The 22,536-nt window shown below is 49.2% G+C and overlaps 6 protein-coding genes across 6 annotated transcripts; 4 read left to right on the plus strand and 2 right to left on the minus strand.

Annotated features, from left to right (window-relative positions):
- Positions 1-3,657: 3,657 nt before the first annotated feature.
- On the plus strand, positions 3,658-4,712 carry FSUBG_10733 (nuclear transcription Y subunit beta; the record flags this gene model as incomplete). Its single annotated transcript, XM_036675341.1, has 4 exons — positions 3,658-3,826; positions 3,902-4,144; positions 4,231-4,358; positions 4,521-4,712. The coding sequence occupies 4 exons, from the start codon at positions 3,658-3,660 to the stop codon at positions 4,710-4,712; spliced, it is 732 nt and encodes a 243-aa protein (XP_036533800.1).
- A 1,275-nt stretch (positions 4,713-5,987) lies between these two features.
- Positions 5,988-8,054, plus strand: FSUBG_10734 (RNA polymerase I transcription factor Rrn3; the record flags this gene model as incomplete). Its single annotated transcript, XM_036675342.1, has 1 exon — positions 5,988-8,054. The coding sequence occupies one exon, from the start codon at positions 5,988-5,990 to the stop codon at positions 8,052-8,054; it is 2,067 nt and encodes a 688-aa protein (XP_036533801.1).
- A 1,065-nt stretch (positions 8,055-9,119) lies between these two features.
- FSUBG_10735 (alanine racemase) lies at positions 9,120-10,748 on the plus strand (the record flags this gene model as incomplete). Its single annotated transcript, XM_036675343.1, has 3 exons — positions 9,120-9,285; positions 9,476-10,073; positions 10,139-10,748. 3 exons carry the CDS (start codon positions 9,120-9,122, stop codon positions 10,746-10,748), a joined length of 1,374 nt encoding a protein of 457 aa, XP_036533802.1.
- Positions 10,749-11,091: 343 nt separating this feature from the next.
- Positions 11,092-16,956, minus strand: FSUBG_10736 (dopey; the record flags this gene model as incomplete). Its single annotated transcript, XM_036675344.1, has 6 exons — positions 11,092-12,393; positions 12,444-13,903; positions 13,953-14,188; positions 14,235-16,618; positions 16,671-16,798; positions 16,857-16,956. The coding sequence occupies 6 exons, from the start codon at positions 16,954-16,956 to the stop codon at positions 11,092-11,094; spliced, it is 5,610 nt and encodes a 1,869-aa protein (XP_036533803.1).
- A 691-nt stretch (positions 16,957-17,647) lies between these two features.
- Positions 17,648-19,438, plus strand: FSUBG_10737 (vacuolar fusion MON1; the record flags this gene model as incomplete). The annotated part of the gene is made up of 1 exon (XM_036675345.1): positions 17,648-19,438. The coding sequence occupies one exon, from the start codon at positions 17,648-17,650 to the stop codon at positions 19,436-19,438; it is 1,791 nt and encodes a 596-aa protein (XP_036533804.1).
- Positions 19,439-19,624: 186 nt separating this feature from the next.
- On the minus strand, positions 19,625-20,173 carry FSUBG_10738 (uncharacterized protein; the record flags this gene model as incomplete). Its single annotated transcript, XM_036675346.1, has 1 exon — positions 19,625-20,173. The coding sequence occupies one exon, from the start codon at positions 20,171-20,173 to the stop codon at positions 19,625-19,627; it is 549 nt and encodes a 182-aa protein (XP_036533805.1).
- Between the last annotated feature and the right edge of the window lie 2,363 nt (positions 20,174-22,536).

Here is a 22,536-nt window from a genome sequence, read left to right on the forward strand (position 1 = left end):
TTTGCGAGAGTTACATCAAATTCCATGCCTCAACTGAAGACGTGTGCATCAAGGCGAACTGCATGGGAATGAGAAAGCCAAAGGATGACAAAGATAGTATGATGGACAGCTGGCGTCTTCCATGTGTATGCAACGTCAATCAAAGTTACATGTCTGATTGATCTTCACCGAGATCTGAAAAGAGTCTGATCGATATGGGGCAGCCTAGCCATGAACTGCAAGTCATCAGTTGCTGCCTTCACCCCGACAGCTCTCCACCATTGTCAAGAGTAGCAGCATCATCATGGCCTTGTGGGGGCTAGTGCATTCCTCTGGCGCAGCAGATCGGTTGTTGACATGCAGAAGCCATAATATGTACTTCTGACTGATTGAAAGGTATTTAGGTATTGCACTTGTGCCCCCTCCTCAAATGGAGGCCCTGCGGCACAGCGGTCGTTTCAAGGCTCTACCAGACGCTTGTCGTTCCGTGAAAATATGATCTCTGGACTGGCTTTAATGAGATCGAGTCCAATCAGACCTGAAGGACAGAATGGCTGATATCAGTGGCTTACTGGTCACGCCTTCACAGCTTTGTTGGTTACCACCGAAAACCGTTGTATCAAAGCGCAATGAACCGAGTCTAGGATCTTCAGGAACTCTTAATCATGGCAGGACGTCAATAAAAGATCTATCACTTTTCGCGGTCATACCAACCAAGTCGTCACTTAACGCACATTGTCGGCTTCACATTGACTGTGCCAGGGGGCGGTCAGCAGGAACTTCGATAAGGCTATCACAGTCGTATATCCTAACTAGATACTGTGAAATATGTTCTGAAGTTGTTTGTGGCTTGGCCAGGATGGATGCGTTGGGTTCCAAACATGAGAAAGCCTTAGCATTTGGCGTGAGCTCCATATTGCTTAGATTGGAAGGTTTTTTCCCCCAAGGTTTCAGAAGCCATGATGAGCTTTGAATTAACTAAAGTTCCAAGTCAACTTGTAGGGAATAATGGCATATGGTGGTAAGCACTCTTTGATTGATACAATCAAGCCGTAACTAAGATGGCCAACACTCCAGTTTGTCGGGTCCTTGCAGGTATTGGACCATGTTTTACAAGGAGGCTGAACTATTTATTGGACTGCAATTTTCGAGCTAGGCTGAGAACTCGTGGCTAAGTTGTTGGCTTGCATCTGAGGCATACGATGCGGAAGCTTACAGATTGCGACGCACAAATGAGGCCGACAATAAGTTACCCCAGCAGCTCAGCCCAAACTGAAACCCTGGCGATGGAAGCGTGGATACAGTTTTGATGGGTGGCTTGATGAAGATGCCATTGTCGAATAAGGAATCAGAGTGGCCCCCCTCTTCCGCTACCGCCCAGGTGGACTTGATCATGACCGGTCAAGTGCCTGATAGTGAGTGAGTGCCTGGACGTCATTTTGAGGAGGCATTGGAGATGGGGTCATATTCGCAGAGATGGATGCGTTTGCTGAGAGAGATATCCTGATCCAACAGCGCTGCAGTAGAAGGCCTCGCTGCAGCGCATCTATAGCAGAGCTGATAATGGGTGTAGCACCGGAATGCCCGTCTCGCACGTTTCCTCGGCCAGTACAGGACAGTAGGTATCACTTTAAACACGGGTTCTTTTTCGTACGATGGTCCCCCAAGCAAAGGTAACTCAGGTGGAAAAGAGTTTGCGACACACCGCCTGGGGCCATGCTCCTGTGTACCCGTGGGAGTGTTTGCAGCAACTTGCCTACCTGCTTTCCTACACAAGCCCAGGGCTTTTGGCTTTAGCGGCTGAAGGAATCAAGGAAGCGAGCAGATGGATGGTCCATCGAGCGAGTATTCCTTGTCCGGGTCAGTCGGATTGATATAGCGGTGTCGAGAGGATCGATAGTCACACAGGAATATGAGCATCTTCTCAGCACTGTGTCTGTAAAGCCTTGGTGTTGCTTTCTTGTGAGGGTTTGCATGGCTAATACACTTCAATGTACTACTGGGCCCTACGCTCGCTGACAGTCAACGCCTTGGTTCTTTATCGATAACGTCTACCTAGTTAATATGGAAGCAGCCTCAGCAATGGAGCCAGGGTCTAAAAGTTAACAGTGCGGGTTGAGTTACCTTAGGTTAGTAGTTAGTTAGTGTGTACCTAGGCTGCTGGGGCCAGGCACGCTTCAGGCTTTCAGCCTTGGCCTTGGGTTTTGTTGTTGGCGTGTCAGGGAAACGAAACATGTCTTCTAACCTCACTTCCACTTCCATCCACCACCACCAAAGCTGACCAAGTTCACCTTGCCCAAATTGATCAATGCAACTTTGACTAATTGGATCGCGTCTTGACCGCATATCCACTACCTACTTACCATCTTAATCGTCTCGCTTGCTTTATAGCAGCTGACAATCAATCAATTGTAAGTCCTTTTTCCAGAAAAGAACCCCACGCCCGCTGCTGCACTCCACATATGCACCTCAACTGCGACCACAAGCGAACAACTCAGACACCCTCTCGCTCGCTGCTCCTCGCACTCTCACTCACTCTAGCCTCGCCTCCATCGCCACTGAGCTCTTTGCTTTCCCCTGCTGGCGAACCCCATCGCGCTCCATCATCAATCAGCCATCGAATCTACACACGCCCCAGCCCCGGCCTGTCCTGGTCCTCTTTGGCCTCCCGAGCTATTATTGTTCCCTCTGACTCTGGATCTGACGCGATTTGGTAGAACCCCCGCGACATCCTAGAGCTGACATTGGCGAACGAGACGCTTGCTATCCTCGTGTAACACATTATTCAAGCTCCGTACCCGGTAGAACCTTCGCACTCCCGTGCAATTCGCCGTTGGTCTCCAGCTAAACCGCGACCCGAATCTGCGCCGCTCCGTCCCGTCGATTCTGAGACGCTTCCGGGCGACATCAATACCTACTGAGGTGTATCGCCATCGCCATCGCTGTTGATCTGCGTCCTGCCGTCCTGCGCGTATCCTGTGAGCTTCCAACGCGTGTGCTACAGCTTTGTCTTGCGCGCGTCGGCCTCTGTTCTTGATTTGTATCTATCAGCCGGCTTAGGCCTGTTACAGAACAGCTCGAAGCTCGCGCGACTTGTCTACCTCAGTTTGATCTGTATTTCCTAGACTGTACGTACCAGTATGCCTTTGAATCAATGCCCCCTCTTGTCCTCCTCCCATACCATGCATGCCCTTAATTCTCTACCGGACGGATCTCGAAGTCATGGCTCCCCGCCTTCTCTTCTCTTCACTTGGCTTTTACACCGGAAGGGGGCCCACCCCCCTCCGGTGCCTGCTCCGCTCCGTATCCTGTATCTTGGTTACCTTACCCTTACCTCACCTCTCCTTGTCTTGACAATAGACATCCGCATCAACCACTCCTTACCTCTCAAGCACACGCCCCCCAAAATTCCCCAAGTGGACAGCGTCATAGCTCCAAGATCCCGGGCCAGGGACCACCTGCATTAGTGAAGAGGAACCCTCATCGGTACAGTACTCTTTGATTGACTTTGCACAGCAACGCAGAACCAAGACCCCTCCTCCTCTCTCGCACACCCTGACGCTTGCAAGCCCTACCATCTGCGACGTGGCCAGGGGACACATCATCGCAAGGTCCAGCTGTGCGAGCCCGAAATCCCCTTTGACAAAGGACGCTAGCAGCCGCTGCAGGTAGCCAAATATGTCGGATTCCCCCCAATCCGCTGCTCCCAAGGAGGTTGACCATGGTGCACCGTCACCCGACGACGAAGCACAAATGAACGAGCAACAAGACCCACAAGCCGCAAACTCAGCGGGCTACGAGTATGAGGGTGTAAAGGAACAGGATCGATGGTTGCCCATAGCCAATGGTATGTTATCTATCTACAGAGGCATCCTGATATGATTTGTTCGTCCCTTTCTGCGCGAGCTGTTTGACGCCTCAGCCCGCCCAGCCGTGCATATCTGGATCCCTCTCATGTCTTGCGATTCGTCCTCCAAATCACCCAAAGCGCCTCGCGCCTCCAAGGCCGACAAGGCTGATGAGCTTGATGCTAACATTCGAAACTTTGCTCCAGTTGCTCGTATCATGAAAAACGCACTACCTGAAAACGCAAAGATTGCGAAAGAGGCCAAGGAGTGTATGCAAGAGTGTGTCAGCGAATTTATCTCTTTCATCACAAGCGAGGGTAAGTTATGGATTCACAGTCTTACTGAGACTTGCACTTGAGAATCCGAGTCATGTCTTGGATCTGCAGCATGCTGACTTGCACAGCGTCGGAGAAATGTCAGCAAGAGAAACGCAAGACCGTTAATGGCGAAGACATCCTCTTCGCCATGACGTCTCTTGGTTTCGAGAACTATGCGGAAGCGCTGAAAGTTTACCTCAGCAAGTACAGAGAGGTAAGTCAAGTATTCTACCAGCAGGGACTCCGGATCTATTGAGTGAATGACTTGCAGGTATGCTCCTTGTAAGCTTTTTCGCTTGAGGAATCTGTACCGAGTAGCGAGAGAAGTGTTTAAGGATCCTTGTATGATTCAGTTGCTAACGCGAATCACCAACAGCAACAGAATCAGTCGAACCGCGATCGAGTGGGGATCGATACTAATTCACAATGGATAAATGATGCCAAAACAGAGCCTAGTGCCGTGGGCGAGTTTGGACAGGACGGAAACGGCGTCGAGGCTGGGGGTGATCCCAACTACATTTATGCCTCACAACCTGGCCACAATGGCAACGCCGGCGAGGGCTACTAAAACACTGCCTGCAATGAGGAGCGGACGACGAAGCATGGCCCCAACAGCGATCGGACCAACGTCCCCTCCAATGGTTCTTCTTACCAGCGGCAGCATATCCCTCCTGAACAGCACAGGCTCATCATATCGGTTGCGAGTATTAGCTCAGTGAACGGTATCGACAGCAATTCAATCATCTCAAACGCTGCACTTTACCGCAAGTGTACTTTTGTTCACAAATAGCTATCGTCCAGGATATGGGTGTGGACTTCAGAAACAATGGCAGACTTACGTGGTGTGAGGTGGTGTTGAGGACGGTATTGTAGGGAAGGGCAGGGAGCATATATGGGAGATATGACTGGGTTGATTGGGTTTGTGTTCAGAGATAGAGGTGCAATTTGCGTCTGGTACTTACCTGCAAGCGTGGGAGCAGTCCCAAAATGATTAGTGTTAATAATCACGACAGTCAGAAAGGGTCTTTGAGATGCAGACTAACGGATATGCATTGAGTCCAGAGGCAAGGAGTTTTGGGTAGTAGTTTTCAGATAAATGAACCCCCCACATTCTGTTTACTTCAATATGCGTCTAAGTGTTTGAGACTATAGCTCTTGTTAATGTTTTGGCAGTGTGGTGATGGCATGAGCTTTGAATGCAAAATGGCAGTTCGTGGATGGCGTTGTCTCATGACTCGAGAAAGAATGAATCATTTATTTAAGAAGTTGTGATCACAAGCGAAACTCAGCGGGTTTCCCGCAATCATGTAAGGGTCAATGACCAATATCAATGCGAAATCGACGCAGTGATTAAGAACAACAGTTGCAATGCATGAACTGAGGTTGACTTCAATATCAAGTGTGACGTAATCACTAAAGATACAGCACCTTTCCCGATTCGGAAGAGGATATGAGGCACGTGTGGTCTCCACCAAAAATCGTCGAAAAATTGGGTCCCGACAGAAATTGGGAAAAAAGTTCCAATGGCCACCAGCGCTTAACAATTGACCCTCGAGATTTCTTCATTATCGCTTCCACAAGGCAAGAAAAGAAAACCGAGCTCTCCATCTTCCGGCACTTGTGCTGTTGAGACTTGCTTATTATGACTACGGATTCTTTACGGTCAAAATTTCAACATACTCTCCAGTTCATGATCATACCTTGATTGCCCACCCGAAGCACCCCTCTCTCTGTTGTTGCCTGAGAGACGCCACCATCACTTCGAGTCAACTATACTCCCCTCATCGAGCGACAGCGCACAACGAAGCAAGACATTGTCAAACACTTAGTGGGGCCTATATCAATGAGACCCTTTACGCCTACGACCAGGAAGTTCTCTGGTCCTGTTCCAAGGAGTTCCACGCCTGTCCGCTCCATCCTCAAACCTGCATCTGTCTTGGGGAGGAGAAAGGCCGAGTATGCTGGACTGAGCGACCCCGTCGACGCACCCGAGAGCCCCACGAAACGCCGCAAAATCTTGATAGACGAAACCCGAAACGTGACGTACGAAGTCGGACTACGGACGATGGATGAGGTGAAGCTCGAAGTCAGGACTGCCCTTGAAGAGCACCTGAGAGGAAACGACAGCCAATACGACACATTGAAGGAACTCTTTGCCAGCGACAAGCAGCGGTACCTACCACCCGTCGTTGGAGAGGAAGATGATACCCTGAAACCCCACGAACTCCAGGTTTACGTGGTGGCTCTCACTGGATGTGTCCCCATTCTCAAGAACAGGCTCTGTAATGGTCTCGTTCACACTGTTCTAAATTGCTCCTGGCTTGGACGAGACGATGCCTTCGTGAAAGTGTTCACTCATTTCCTAGCGGCCCTGGTCAGCGCCCAGGGTTCGTATCTGTCACCGGTTTTGGCGATGATGGTGGGGAAATTCTGCGACAGTCGATCTTCCGTGTGGAGTGTCCCGGATTTCCCTGAGATCAGCCGTGAGACCATGCGCAATCGACTGCACAGCACCCTGCAGTACTTGCTTCAGATGTTTCCTTCCGCAATCTCAGTGCTCGAGGAGCTCCTCGTGAGCAAGTTGCCTTTCCACAACGAGTCCATGCGTGTACACATGGCGTATGTCGACAACCTTCTTCGTATCAAGGACTATGCGCCCGACTCGCGTGACGAAGTTTTTGATATTATCCTGAAACGAGTTGTCCAGATCGACTCTCAGATGCAAACCGACCTGGAAGATCTCGATGATGATGTAACTGCTGCCGTCATGTACGCGCTGCGCGAACACTCAGAAGGAGACGCGTGGGAGAATGACGACGATAACGACGACGAGAGCGATGCGGATTCGGTCCATAGCGACGACCCCGATTTCGACGAAAATGTCGCCAGAATCAAGTCGATCAAGGGAAGTGTTGAAAAGATGGATGCCATGATGGACACCCTGTTCAGCGTCTATACTCCTCACTTTACCAACCCTGGGTCAGACACGGCCTTCGACATGTTTACTGTCCTATTACGCGAGTTTGAACAGCTGGTGCTGCCCACATACAAGTCTCGACACACGCAATTCCTTATTTTTCATTTTGCTCAGATGCATGAGCGCCTCACAGACGCATTCTGTGGCCAGCTAATTGCCACTGCGTTTCAGGGCAACACGCCCAACGTTCTCAAGCAATCTGCCGCAGCATATCTCGCCAGTTTCGTGGCTCGTGGCGCCCATCTACCAAGCGGCCTGATCCGAAGTATCTTTGGACTTCTTTTACATCACTTGGACCAGTACCGCAAGAAATATGAACCCTTATGCCGGGGACCAGACCTGATGCGATTCACGCCATACTACAGCCTCGTTCAGGCAACACTCTACATATTCTGCTTCCGCTGGCAGGACTTGATCGTATCGACTCCGGAGTTTGTGGACCCCGAGGATCCAGCTTCATACATTGGTCAGGAGATGGAGTGGATGGGAACATGCAGAAAAGACCTTTCCGTGCAGATCTTCAGCAAACTCAACCCTCTCAAGGTCTGTGCGCCCGTAATCGTCGAGGAATTCGCCAAGATCTCACATCGTCTCAATTTTATGTACGTCTATCCGTTGGTGGAGAGCAACAAACGTGTTCGCTTGACGCAATATCTCACGGCCACCTACTCGACAGGAGGAGCCCTTCGAGATGCTGGATATGAGACGCAAGATGAGAGCTTCCACCAGTTAGACCCTTATTTCCCATTCGACCCTTATCAGCTGCCGGTTAGTAAAAGGTGGCTCGAGAACGATTACGTGCATTGGAAGGCGGTGCAAGGGCTGAACGCCGAGGACGAGGACGACAGCGACGATGACATTGATGACGATATTGATGAGGACGAGATTGAGGAGGGCACAGCGACGGATAGCGATGGTGAAGATTATGAATAGAGACGTGGCATAGTGATTTACGACGGGAGCATGGTTTGCGATTTGTGATTTCCAAAACACAGCAAGGCGTTGGGGAGGATTTGTTTGATTTACAAAGGCTTGGTTCTATACCCGAGGGTTCGGATGTGAAACGATCTCGAAAGTTACCATGAGATGAGAGCGAGTTATGGAATGCGCATACACTCTTCTACCTAGACAGCGAGCAGAAAAGGAAAAGTTTGCAACCCTAAGATGTATAGTATCCCTTTACAGTTTTGTGTCACCATTCATTTGTGTTTGTAATCATTGTGTATGACTATCAATACCATCTCCGCGGAAGCGATGTAGGAGAAATCGTCAGCGAGGTCACAAAGCGGCCCTTCAGTTCTCAGTCAGAGTGCTAAGTCGGTACCTAAGGTACCTATACTACGGGAGGAAAGAAAACTCAGGTCCTTGATCCTAAATAATAAAAAGAGACATGTAAATTAGTCCAAGCTTTGGATATCTTTGCCAAGTTTAGGATGCCTTTTGCTAAGTTTATTTTAATGTCTTATATCAAAATCTGATATTTTCTTGCTCCCTGAGGCTATAACCCACAGGCGGCAGAAAACCTTGGCCTATAGGCATTAGTTAGTTGGCTTGCTGTCTGATCAGTTTATTTTCTTGCCTTAATGAGAGGTCTGAATGCATGGGAGAACTTGGAGCCGAAAGACCTCTCGGAATAGGCAGAAAAACTCCGATTTGGCTCGTGACTCGACGACATGTCTTTTTTTCTTACTTGCATATTCTTTGGATCTTCTCTCCCTCTCTTCCTCCCTCTCTTATCAAGAATATTCCATTATTTATTAAAGAATCTTTTCTGCTCTGACGGTGGTTTCATGTCAGGCTATTTTTAGTTCCTTCCGTCCCATCTACCGAACTCGCACGGGACATATTCCGTTTCGAGATTTAATCCGCCCGCGCTTACTTATCCCAACGTAACACTTCGAAACCCACTCAAACTTTGAGACTCAAGTCATTAAAGTGGACTCATTCTCCAACTTACATACAAAAGCCTCCTGCAACAAATTGCCATCTAATCACGTCATGGCAAATACAGCTACAGCTGCAGCAGACGAGAGACCTTCTTTTACCGAGTTTCTCAAAAAGACTAAGCAAAAGGTCGCTGGAACGCCATGTGAAGGCCCCGACTGTCCCACGTCCCAGCGGAGGGGGAGGAAGAGTAGAGGCAGCGTTGGGATGAGCAGCGAGTGTAAGTATAGAGCGTGCCCTCGTTATCTTTCTGTGTGATTTCTGTCGATATATTTCGTCTGTCCGCTTGATTCCTTTAAGGTCCGGTTCAGTGACAGGCCACTCTTCGACTTAGAATCTCAGACAGTCGTGCAAGACATCTCACATCTCACATCTCACATATCACCAAGACACCACTAACACCCCACCAGCACCCGAAAACAGTAGTGAAACTTCACCCCAGAAATCTCGCAAGTCTCTTACCGCAACTGAGAAAGCAAAGCTGCGCCGGACCCAGGTCCGACGGGCTCAGATCCAGCATCGCCAACGCAAAGCAGAATATCAGAAACAACTCGAGCTCGACATCACTCACTTCCGTGAACTTATCGCCTTAACGGAATTTGAGTCTGAACAACTCAAAAAGGACAATGACTCTATCAAAGAACTATTGACGAATAAAGGCGTCACTATCCCAAGATGCAAGTCTGGTACCTGCTCTATACGTCCCCGTCTCACGAAGGAGTTGGTTGCTGGCGACAATGATGCTTGGGTCGATGACACGCTGGGCGTCAAGTTGAGGGCCGAGGATCCTACTTTTCAAGAATTCGATCAAGATGGCGGAGAGATATTTGCCGATATCAACGTCGACGACATTATTGTTACTCTAAAGAAGGATGAATCGATGGAGACGCCAGCTTTCAGTATCCGATCAAACGAGTCAAGCAGCAACGCTACTAGTTCGCCACCACCCTTACCCGATCTTAACCTGACTCCTGATGAGGAGCAAAAGGCTGTCAACTTTATTCTCTCGTAAGTTCATACTGAAACTCATACTGCATGGTGGATGTTGTCATGGTCTCGCTGACATTTCACAGACTTGAACATATCTGTTGGGATCACTTCTTCGTTGGCGATTTCCCATCCCACTCTCACCTCTCCAACGACGAACCCAAAGGCCATTGCCTCATGGCGTCTTCACTCTGCATGGCTAACGCACCTTTGGATGTATTTGGTGACCGCAAGCTAGTCTCTTCAGCATCATCTTGCCACAATCGTCGTTCTCTCGGATTGGATCCTTACGTACCTCCCGTGCACCTGGAGTGGCCATCTCCCCGAATATCATTATCCTCCCTTTATGGTCTAGCACAGAGTCTCAACCCCGGCGACTTGGAGATCACACCTGTACAAGCCTGGTTCGAGCTAGCGTCACGCTTCGACAAGAGTCTTTTGCTGGAAAGGCTAGACTTACTAGGCACAGAACTTGTTGGCGTATCCAAGTGTCTGGAGTTCGGGGCTGTTATGGAGAAAGACGCTTTCGAGAGTGTTGTTGCGAGGGTGTACGGAGGCACTCTTGAAGAAGCCATGGCTGCCGCTGCGATTATTGATCCACACCTCGGCAGTGTTTGCGATATTTCTCGCATGAGGAATTTCCAGGCTAACCTTCTCACGAACCAACTAGGATTCGTGGGATATGCTCAGAGCTGAGGTGTTCTGTAGCCAGAGGCCGAGGGTTTTTGTATTGGGTCCAGGGTTTTCGTTTTCTTGTTTTGTCCCTTTTCAAACGGCTGAACGGAGATGAAGCCGAGCACTTCAAGGCACAATATCGAGATGCCTCGTTGTAGGTCTAGAGTATCTCGGGGTTTGGTTTCACGAGATATCATTTTGCACAGTGGCCGTCAAGGCTTGACATGTTTTGAACCTACTTGCATATGCTTAGGACAGTTGACTCTCTTTTTGGATCTTGCTTTTGATTTTTCAACAGATAGGTCGCTAGAGAATATCCACTCTATGAAACCATCTTCCCGCTATTATACATGAGTTGTCATCTCTACAATGCCCTGACTATACTCCTCTCATCAAAAATATCCTTCAACAAGCTTGAGATGCAGGCATCTCGATCAACTCGGCCCATTGCGTAAGTAGACTCAAACGCAAAGATGCTAAGCTGTCCAAAGAAGGGCCGGAGTACCTTCGCTACTAGCTCATCCTTTCTATCGAGGCTGACATTATCATTAATGCCACCTGGTCCGAGAAGGGGTCGTCGAGATGAGCCACGGGCCACTGGGTTGACAACGGAAGATGATTGGAAGCCCGAGCTATTGACGGAAGCCCCGAGCTCGTCAGATAGCTCGTCTACAAGGGCTACAGGTTGATAGGTGGATGGCCGATACACGGCATCGATAGTGTCAGTGATGAAAAGCCATTCGTGAAGCTGGAAATCATCCGGCGCCACACAGATCAAAAGATCTAAAAGCTTACAGGCCTGCAAGACTGAGGCATTGGTGTAAGTGTCAGAAGCAGTGCTGTTATCGGGTGCAGCAACAGAAGAGATTGCTGCATGAATCTCAGCGTTGACAACTGGCCATAGCATGCCTAAATGGATAGCACTAGTTCTCAGAGCCAGTGCACGGAATACCATGTAGATATCCGCTCTTGTAGTTGATGATGGCGAGGATGTTGACGATGCGCCCAAAAGCTCAGCCAGTTTGCTAAATATCTCCGACAGATCCGAAACGAATGCATCTTCAGAGCCCGCAAGAATCAATGTGGCAATTCTCCGGAGGTTGAGTTGCGTCTTGCGATCAGCTTCGAGGCGAGCTGAAGTTGCTCCAACGCCAAACACAATCCCGGCTGTCGAAGGGGCACTAATACGACCCACCATCTCTGGCATCTTCTCCTTGTCCGTAAGAGTCCATTGTCTTAACAAAGGCAGCCAGTCTTCCTTGGCCAAATCAAGATCCATGCCAAAGAACTTGGGGTCGTTAAAAGCATCACCGACATCCTTCTTCCAATTCTTCTGGTTATTGTGGACTCGTGATAACTCGTGTAGAAGACACATCGTGTTCTTCGATACTATATCAGGGAATCCTTTAGCCCTCAAGGTTGGTCCAATAACATTAGTAGAGATAGTGGTCGCAGCAGAGAGGACCCTGTCAGGTTCAACCAAGATTTTTGTCAGCTTTGGAACGATAGAGGCCAATATAGAGATGATGTCATCTGGCCCTTCACTGGCTCCGTTCAAGGAGTTCCCAGAGTCGGATTTAGGAATACCACTGCCCCATGATGTTGAGTCTGTGAACGCCACAGGTCTTGTAGTGAAAAGAGCAGCAAGGAGACGGATGAAAGTGTCCTGCAACGATGTTAGCAACCACGCAGGTTATAAATGAGGACATAACATACCCCTAACTCCTTTCTCATCCTCCTCTGTTCTCCAAAGTTGGTGTTGTCAACTTTCTCACCTAAAAGAGCAGCAAATCCCAGGAGGTTTGGCAGCGTTTGTCTATGTGGGAATGGATTTGTGAGAAGATCTTTGAGGAACGCCATGCAATCCTGCCATATTTCGTCCATAGCATCATCATCCAATGTCCTTGTGTACTCCACAAGAAACCAGACAAGATCGGTGTCTTGTAGGGATATTGTCATTGTGGACTTGGATGCAGTGTCTACGGCACCGGCACCAGTCCTCCGGTAGATAGCATTAAACAACGCAGGTATGCAGTGCTTGGGGCGGCATGCCTCTAACGCAGAAAGCATGTTGAAGACCTGGGTTGACTCAGCTCCATCAATTGATTGTTTCCATAAAGCAATGACTGTCTCGAGGCACTGGAGGTTCTCTGCAGCGAAGAGATGTTCGAGTAATCTCCTAGCGCGATTACGCATGCGCAAGGATGTGTAGTTGAATGACCCAAAGGAGCCTTGATCTTGCTTGCTTGAGTCATTGCCTTGACCCCACGTCCAAATCTGATAACAGATACGGACAGCATCCTGGAACGCCAGATGGACCGTCAGTCGGTCATTTGCTGTAGCGCTGCGAGACTGGGGGGTATCTGATTGCCACACGTTTGACACCATGCTTCCAAAGAGAGACTGGGGCTGGTCCGGGCTCTTTACCACCTGTGTACGAGCCTCCTCGTTCAGAAGCTGTTGATGTGCCCGTGCCAGAACCTGCTCAAGGCCATTGAGGAGGAAAATAAGGGTAGACTCAGGTGACGATTTCTCGCTACCAGGAGATAGGGCATTGGAGGAGAAGGTTTCCCGCAAGTTGGTGAAGGTTATACCGATTTCTCTGCAAAGTGTCTCAACCAAGGGAATAAGTACCTGAAAGATAGAATCGGAGTATAGCGGCAAGCACTCGGACACGAAAGCAACCCAGCTATCTAGGACCGGGCGGCTACTGGGTGAGCTGAGACCATCTTGTAGGCACTGAAGAAGTTGAGGCGGTGGTGGTGAGACTATCCGGCCTTCTGGCACTGAAAGTGATGGTCGGCTTCCCCTTGGGTCGAATGAGGATGGCCGTCTTTCAGATATCGGGGAAGTTGGAACGTCAGCCGGGGCCATATCTCTAAGCTTGAGTGTATCATAAACAACGTCAAGCAAAAGAACCTGCACATATCCATCCGAACCTTGGAGAGACTTCTCGAGTCGATCGATGAGTACATTATCAAGGTGCTGAGCTGATAGGGAGGCGGCAAAAGGACTGATGAGAAACTTATGCAGGAGGCTGAGTGCGTATCTATAGAGTTGGTTGACATCGTCTTCAAACTCCTTTGTAGCATTGTCAGGGGCGTTGGCCGTTATGCACCTCATGCATACGCGAATAAAGAACTCTTGTAATGTCATCTCATTTTCTTCACCCCCAGCTTTCATCAGGTCAGACTCAAGTTGCGCATGTGTAAATGGATGACTTACAACTGATTTGCATATGCTGACCATGAAAGGAAACATGTTTGGACGACAGCACAGTCCATGAAATATCTCCAGCGCACGTCAAGATATTTGAAAGTGTTCTGAGGTAGTAAAGACAAAGATCCAGATCCGCATCCTCGGAGAATGACAATGAATCTTGATTGGGTTTCTCGTCATTCTGTGTTAGGGTCTGCAAGAAGGGTACGTCGGATAACCTGGAAATGAATAACAAAAAGAGTCTGGCATTCATTAGTAGTGGTTTCCAAATTATCGCCTGAGACTTACCTATCAATCCCAAGCATCGTGTTGAGCCACGCCTTGACTGTCATATATAAAGGGGTCCGATCATCTTGCAGGGTATCAAGGATAAGAAATACTGGCTGTGTGAGCATAATCTCGTAGTTATCGGCTCCCGCAAGGCGCGGGAGGCCTTTCATATCCTGTGTCGGGGTCTTAGAACCTCGGCGCTCAGGCGAAACATTGTCTTGTAAAGTATGTGACCATAACACACTCAAAGCACGACCTTTGTCAACCGGCTCGATAGCACCTAGAGGAGCGGTCTCTTGTGAGATGATCAGACTGGACAACGCTGCTTCAATATCACGATTGGATGTGGACAGAGCCGACTGCAGTTGCCATAAACCCCTGACTGCTTCAACATGGTATTTTGGCTCAGATGCTGAAAGGTAAGTCCAGGCATGCCGGACCAAGAGAGGTACCAGACTTGATAATTGTGCTGTATTAATCCTCTCAGCATAGTAAAGCTGAGTCGACAGTTGCAGGATAGCCGAGAAGGACAAAAATGCCATGACATCTGGGTGTTCAAGGAGTTCCAGCATGAGTTGCAGGAGTTCCTCCTCTTTGGCTTCATATGTTCTTGGGGTCTTGTGGATCACAAGGACGAGTAATCGAATACAAGCATTGAGATCAGTCTCGGATGATCCCAGATCCTGGCAGACAAACTGAGCAGCCTTTTCTAGGATAGCTCGTCCTATAGTCAAAGCATTAAAGGGGGAGGCAGACGCCTCAATATTACCCTGTTCGTTGACATAAAAGCTCTGCGAATTCTTCAAAATCTCCACGTTTGTCGGCAAACTTTTGCTTGAATTCTCTGGGTCCTTGCTGACCACAGGAAAGACCCTCTCTGGAACAAGCTCCAAGAGTGACATGGCAACGCTAAGGGCTTGAGTAGAAAGGGAGAACATTTGCGGATCCAAATGGTTCCTAGCAGAGACGCGCTCTTTGAAGTCTTGGAGCATAGCCAATGCTGTCAGACAACACAGAGGTGCATGAATTGTGACCATCTCTTCCTCCCGCACGTTGAAGTTGGACAAGATAAAGTTGACAAGGGAGAGTTTATCGTTGCGCTCGGGCGAATTGAGAGCTCCAGGACCTAGAGCCTGGGCAAGAAGTGCGGCAATTTCACCGTAGATGAGGCCGCTCTCGATACCATCGAAGAAGACGCTGGCACTCCGCAAAACTTCACTAAATTCTGTCTTGCTTGAAGCATTGTCCTTGAATCGACGTACGCTCTCGATAATGGGCAGAAAAACTTCAGGGACAACTAAACCGCCAATTTCCCATCGATCCATCAAAGACAGGCATATTCTGTAAGGCTTGGCGCGTTCACTAGCTGTATTATGAGAATTGCTTTCAATCATTTGCAGGATAGCCTTGATCAGGGGTTGCAATCCGTATTCCTCGAAATAGTTGGTCTTTGAAGCCAAGAAGGCATGCTGGTCAGCAGGAGGGCTGGATGGATTGTCGCCGCTGGTTTCATGTTCAGCGGGTGGTTCAGGCCCCAGCAGCCACGCCCAAAGGCGCCTGTTCAAACTCATATCGCGCCGAGTGACTACGCCAACAGCTGCTTTGAGCAGCAGTTCAAGGTCGTCCGGCTTTACTCGGGACTGAATAACATGAGCATTTAGTGGGAGATGAGAAACTAGGAGGTCTAAGAAGCCGCGCTGAATTAGTAGCTGTTCATCACTAAGGCCACTTGCAAAGCAACGTAACAATAGCCCTGGCTCAGGGGATGTAACGACCTCCGCGAGCCTGCTTTTGGTGTCTTCATCGCCATCGCTTTGCGATGTCGCTGATTTGTTCGGGTCAGGGGCTACCTTTGGCCCCAGGGGCGGCAGAGAGCGTACCAAGTACGCCAGTGCCCCAGAGCGACGACTCTGGCTGGTGATCGATGCTAGGAAGAAACATTGCCAAAAGAAAGCATCGCCTGAGGAATGCTGATTGGTGATTTCTTCGCTATATGAGGGCCTAATGGCATGCTTGAAACTTTCCACAAGGCGCAGTGTTCGGTCAAAGTCTTCACTTGTCTCCTCTTCGAGGCCAGGAAGCAGAGCAAGTATCATAGATTTCATTGCTGGGCGAAGCGATCGGGGGTCGATGCCAAGGAAGTGCCGTTCCAGGAGATCTAGATATGGTGCCCTTACTGACAGCGAAGCAAAGGAGAGGACTGTGGCCAATCCTGGCAGATATAGAGGTAGGTCTCTCGATAGACCATCTTTGCCAATGACCGAGAATACCAGACTATACAATTCGAGAGCTTTTTGGTGCACGCCAGACGGGAGGGAGGGATTGAGGCACTGTGAGAGCCGTTTCGCAACAGTCGCTTTGGACGGGATGGCATTGATCGACTTGGGGCGAGCTTGTAGAGCCTGGGATTCGTTGTTAAACTATACGGCCTGGTAATTTCCGCATACATCATACCTTGAGAAGCTTGTTCAGGAACGAAATGTAGTCTGCCCATTCCTCCAAAGCTGTCTCGAACAAGACAAGTGCCCTATCAACTCCGTGTGCATATTTGCGATAAGATTTATCCTTGATGGCATAATCTTCTGCGCTGTGAGTCAGAAAATGATCCAGTTTCTCTCCGTATCAAAGGCGCACACCCACCTTCACCCAGCTGGTTCCTCCATTGTCGTGGAATAGGTGATTCTCGACCCGAGCTCTCGGGAGACACTGAGCGGCGACCGGACCCGGGCTCAAGAGCCATGGCTAGTGAAATATGCGCTTATAGGTGAGATCAAGGACATTGGGTATCCTATCGTGTTGCGACAGCAGTAAAAGGCATCGCTAGAGGCTAAGGATCGCAAAAAGTGGTCTACAGGGTCGTTTATGAATCGTCGTAATCATGTAGGCGCACCGATCCCAATCAGAAGGCTACGTGGAGCATATAGGTTACTTCAACTGCACCCACGAAACCACCCTGAAATTGGCGGGGCTCTGTGAGTGTGGAGGGCTTTCATTGGTTCAAGCTCCCAAGCCTTACAGCTGTTAGTGCGAGGCTGCAACAGCTCCAGCACGTCATGCCCCAAAAGGAAGCAAGAACCAAAAGCTTAGGTAGGACCTCTTATCTAAGTGATAAAAAGTTTAGATAAACTCAGTCTATTTTATCGAGCTTTTAGACTAGTTTATTTTGGCACCACTACCTACTTATATAACGTCACAAGAGCCCCCCCCTCCATATGAAGCTCTTGACCTCCTCTTTTTTGTCGATATCCTCGCTTCTTAATCATATGCGGCCTCTCAAGATGGCATAATGGCATCGCCTCATATCTTCAGAGGAATTCCAGGTCGTATGATTCTGGCAAAAATAAATCGTCTGCCTTCTCTTCCCCTGACAGGTTTCTCTGCCAAGAAATGCGACGAGTGAGCTATCCGCCGTAATCATGGAGTCAGATAAAATGATCCAAAAGCCAGCGTCTCCCACAAACGAAGATTATCGTCCACCCCTACCGCCTCGACCGTCAACGAGCGCTACCGACACGGCGTCTCTCCAAGCTCATGCTACCACAGCAATAACTCCTGTTGAAATACAGACGCTCTCTTTTCCTGATGGATCTCGAGGGACATTTTCCACTCCTGGGCCCGACTCACTCCCAAGCCCTGCTGAGGGTGATCATGCTTCCCCAAATCGACAGGAGAGTAGTGGCAGCGGTGAGGCAGACGAGACTGCTAGCGTCATGAGTTTTGCACCAACAATGCGACCTGCTGGCGACATCGCAAGTCTACTTGCTGGTGAACTACATAAGAAGAGTCCAGCTTGGAAAATGCTGCGAACTCAGTCGGCCACCGTTCTTCCTTTCGAGAAAGGCAGAGTAGGCGCAAACGACCGGTTCGCTGAGTTTCACCACGAGTTCAATTCTCTACCGGAGGATTATGAGGAAGATGTTGAATCTGACATTTTGCATCTCTGGAAGTCGAAACTGAAGCACTATCTGATTCTTTCATCAGCCGGAAAGCCCATTTGGAGCCGCTATGGAGATCTCAGCCTGATAAACTCCTCCATGGGCGTTGTTCAGACCATCATTTCATTCTATGAAGGTGCCATGAATCCCCTTCAGGCTTTTTCTGCTGGTGATACTCGTTTTGTTATCTTGACCAAAGGCCCGCTCTACTTTGTCGCTATCAGCAAGCTGGGCGAAAGCGACTCGCAGATACAGGCACAATTGGATGCGCTATATATGCAAATCTTGTCAACACTAACCTTGCCCAGACTAACTCATATTTTTGCGAACCGACCGTCAACTGACTTGCGAAAGCCTCTTGAAGGGACTGAGGGTCTTCTGTCTTCTCTGGCTGATACGTTCACAAAGGGATCCGCTTCAGCTTTGCTTGGATCTTTGGAATGTCTCCGACTTCGGAAGTCTCAACGGCATGCAATTAACAATACTTTCCTCAAACTGCGTACAGACAAGTTGCTGTATGGTCTAATTGTGGCTGGTGGGAAACTTGTCAGCGTCATTCGGCCTCGTCGACATTCACTTCATCCCAGCGACCTGCGACTTATTTTCAATATGCTCTTCGAGAGCGACGGCATCAAAGGTGGCGGTGGAGAGAATTGGATCCCCATTTGCCTTCCCGCTTTCAACAACAAAGGTTATCTTTACATGTACGTCAGTTTTTTTGACGGCACTTCTGGGGGTCAAGCTAGTTCTCCTGCCGCGTCACAAGGGCGCTCGTCAGAAGAAGAAATCGCAATGATTCTCGTAAGCACTGATCGCGAGAGCTTCTTCGAGTTGAAGCAGATGCGGGACAACGTCGCCCAGCAGCTTGCCAAAAATGGGACATTGGCTATTATTCAGAACGCCACGCGCCTTGGTCGACCAAAAATACACGAAATTGCTCCCGGGAGCCAAGTCAGCCACTTCCTTTACAAGTCGCGGGCCAATGTACAATTCTGCATGGCGTCATTGGAGCCGCACTTCACTGGTCTCGTTGAGCGCAGGAGATTGATGACGGTGTACCATGAGCTCCATGCATCCATTCACGCCAAACACTCGCATCTTAAAGTTCTGCACGCTGTTGGAGATGATGCAACCTCATTGGCCTGGACCACACCTGTGTTTGAGTTTTACTGTGTTGCTGGGCCTAATGTGTCGAGAGCGACCATTACACAAGGAGCGAACAAGATTATCCAGTGGGCCAAGAGGGAAGAAGAGCGCCTTTTCATCATTGGCGGTGGTGTATTCTGAGGGCATGCCTCCTATTGAGGTCTGGTTCCTCGGTAATCCTAAAATTCAAGACCCTTGGTCTTGCAATCGGTCATCTCATGGAGCCGAGCAGAAACAAAGTGCCTCCTAACGCCGACATTATTCGTTACTAGCCTTCCCACCTCATTAATAATTAAGATAAGGGTATGTGACGTCCTTCTCAACTCATCACTTCGATCCCGCGTTCGAACTTGGCAACCTAGTGACAGCAAAAACTTGACTGTCGTGGGTTGTTCGGCCGCCATCAGGTTCTGAGGGTGTGATGTTATCTGATAAGGGCGACGTGAGATCGCTTGTTGGGCTCTGGGCTGAGTGGCTCTCAAAATAGTCGTCCTTGGTGTCATCCTTGGAGTTGGACCGCGTGCGTACAGCTCCCCATGATCTCTTTGCCCACTCCAGGATGCGATCATTGACCTTTGACCGACGCTTGGTCTCTGATTCCCAGGAGGCATTGCGATGTTGAAGGGGTAATGGTCGGTCACCATCACAGCCAAAACTATTACGGCTAGTTGTGCCAGTTGAAGGAAAACTCATGGTGTCGGTTGCGAGAGTTGTTCTCGAGGCGTTCATGATATCCAACGAGAAAGGTGCATCGAAGTCTTCATGAAATCGGGGGCTGCGTATTGATGGGCTTTGAAGCGAAGACCCAGGTCGTTGAGATTCAAAAGGATCCCGAGCTGGGAGTGGGAGAGTGAGGGCGGGCCTTCGATCCGTCATTGTGGGCAAGACAAACTGAATCCGGTACCGAATGTTTGGTGTGGTGAGACTGGGTGTTGGAAGGTGTCGATGTTGACGCTGTCATAAGAAATGATCCACGTCCGCTGAGGATCGAGGATAAGAATCAAAAAGTTTGCTTATCCTCCAAGCTCGGAGCTGAGAGAAGGAGGTTGTCTGTCGTTGATGCTTTGTTGACTGTCTAGAGCCGGGCGAGAAGGCAAAGGGTTCCCTTTTGTTCAATTTCAAAGGCCCGTTAAACATGTGTATCCGACATTAGCTTGAGCTCAAACAAGTCCAAGTGCGCGATAGACCCCTGACTAGGCTTGGACAAGCAATCATGGAGTCAACCAAGTGGGCTTCACAAACTGCGGGGATGGTACGGTGACCAGTTGAATGGCAGAGATTGCCAGGCTCTGCTAGCTAGAGTCGTCCACAAGGACGGAAAATCTTGAAGGGTGGCCGAGGCATTTGAGTTGTGATAGAACCCACACACCAAGAGTAACAATAGAAACATCAAACTTTCCACCACATTTTAGGCTTAAATCTGAAGGAACAGATGATCCTTTCTATGACGGTGCTTTGAGAAAAGCATTGGGATAAAAAATTGGGCTTCTTTCTTCAACAGCATTTCGCTCCCCTTGATGATCTACAGACATCCCCAAGATGATCACTTTCTTGATCCCGTATTATAGCCCAGCCCAGCTACCAGGGTTAACCAAATCCAGGCATGTAATTGACGTTTTTGGTGGGAAACAATTCAGGAAGTGCCACTCTAGACCCATCGAACCAACTGAACCCTGTTGCCGAGTCAGATGTTTGAGTTAGGCTCTATGCGGCAGCCCGTTTTCGGTACGGGGTTCCGGTCCCGTCCTTACACTCCCGAGTCCAGGTCCCTTGCCAAGGGTTGCCGCAAACCGCTTTGCCTTTGGACGTGTCCGAAATTGGTGAGTCACGCTACACACGGAGGACACCCATTTGAAGATGCCAGTGGCATGAAATTGAGTCTGGACCTAGGATACCGGTTGCGGAGATGACTCGGAGAGCTCTTGACTTGTGCTTATGCAGGCTTTTATTATGGCTAATTCATTTAGGAACTCGCATGACAATAATAGAAACCCGTGACCAGTCTCTCATATTGAGGTTCGTGATGCACGTGAGCCCTTATCGGCGGTGAAGGTGGCCGAGATGTTAGTTTATCGCACGGACACATTCAACTTGTTAGGGAATTGACAACGCCTTGGGCATGATAGGCACGTTATGTTAGCGAACCAATTCGTATCAGTCAATGCGTTGGCATAAATCTTGACGCCCAATGCCGCTCTTTACGAAGGAGGAATTGAGCGCCACCCACGTCGATATGCATTCATTGACGAGTAAACATCCTCATTGCCTTCATTCATCTGGTGGCGTTTCATATCATCGGCATTGCAATCGCACAGATGGCAAGAGTGTTGCCGATCTTTACGCCGTCGTTGAAACAGGCCTTTAGAGGTGGGTCTTTATCTTCGAGCAGGCACACCACAGACAGCCAACAACAAGAAAACTTGAGATGTGAAGAGTGATGCCAAAATAAACTCAGCAAATAGTCCCCCAAGCTTAGGCTAAATCACCCAAATATTTTTATCACTTTGGTCGTGTAAACATCCCGAGGTTGTCTGCCTCCCCTAAGGTCAGGTACCTTAGCTTGGTGATGACTTCGTTGCATGTCACGAGGAAGGAGCTGTCTCTCTGGCCTCAACTTTGGCACCATTGCCTGTCCTGCCCGAACTTGCCCGGCTACTAACAAACGGTGGCATCTAGGTACTTACTGCCTAAAGGACACTGGGCACCTAAGTGCCTGCTAGGTTGGTATTCCCTACAAACCGCAACAACTTTAGGTAGGTAGGTAACTCCTCCTTCATATTCATCCGGGTGATAGCAACATCAAGACCAACCCTCCAACCCAAATACTGGTAAGTGCAGGTGTAATTGCAAGAGCATGCATCTTGAAAACAGGAAGGATTCCAACAGTAGACTCCTCATACTTTGGTAGGTGATTTTTCTCCGAAGGAAGGATCCTTGCCGCAAGATGACCTCAACTTCCATCAGATCTCAATACTTCGTCTTCACTAATAATCATTCTCTCGAGAATGTGTCCATCTTTTGCCTGTGACTATTGCCATTTTGGCTTGTAATCGCCTACTCCGACTTTCTTGGTCTTCTTGGTCTCCTGATCGGTAAATGATCAGTCGAATATTCCTTGTCTATCTTATTCCCCCATTTGCATTCCATGCAGCGACAGCCTCAAGTTGTTAGCGAGTGATCATGGACCTCGGTGATTCCAGATACAGATCAGTCAGCCAAGCTTCACTGCACAGCGCCTA

The sequence above is a fragment of the Fusarium subglutinans genome (genome assembly GCF_013396075.1).
Source record: "Fusarium subglutinans strain NRRL 66333 chromosome Unknown NRRL66333_c0000189, whole genome shotgun sequence".
In the NCBI taxonomy this organism is placed as follows: Eukaryota; Fungi; Ascomycota; class Sordariomycetes; order Hypocreales; family Nectriaceae; genus Fusarium; species Fusarium subglutinans.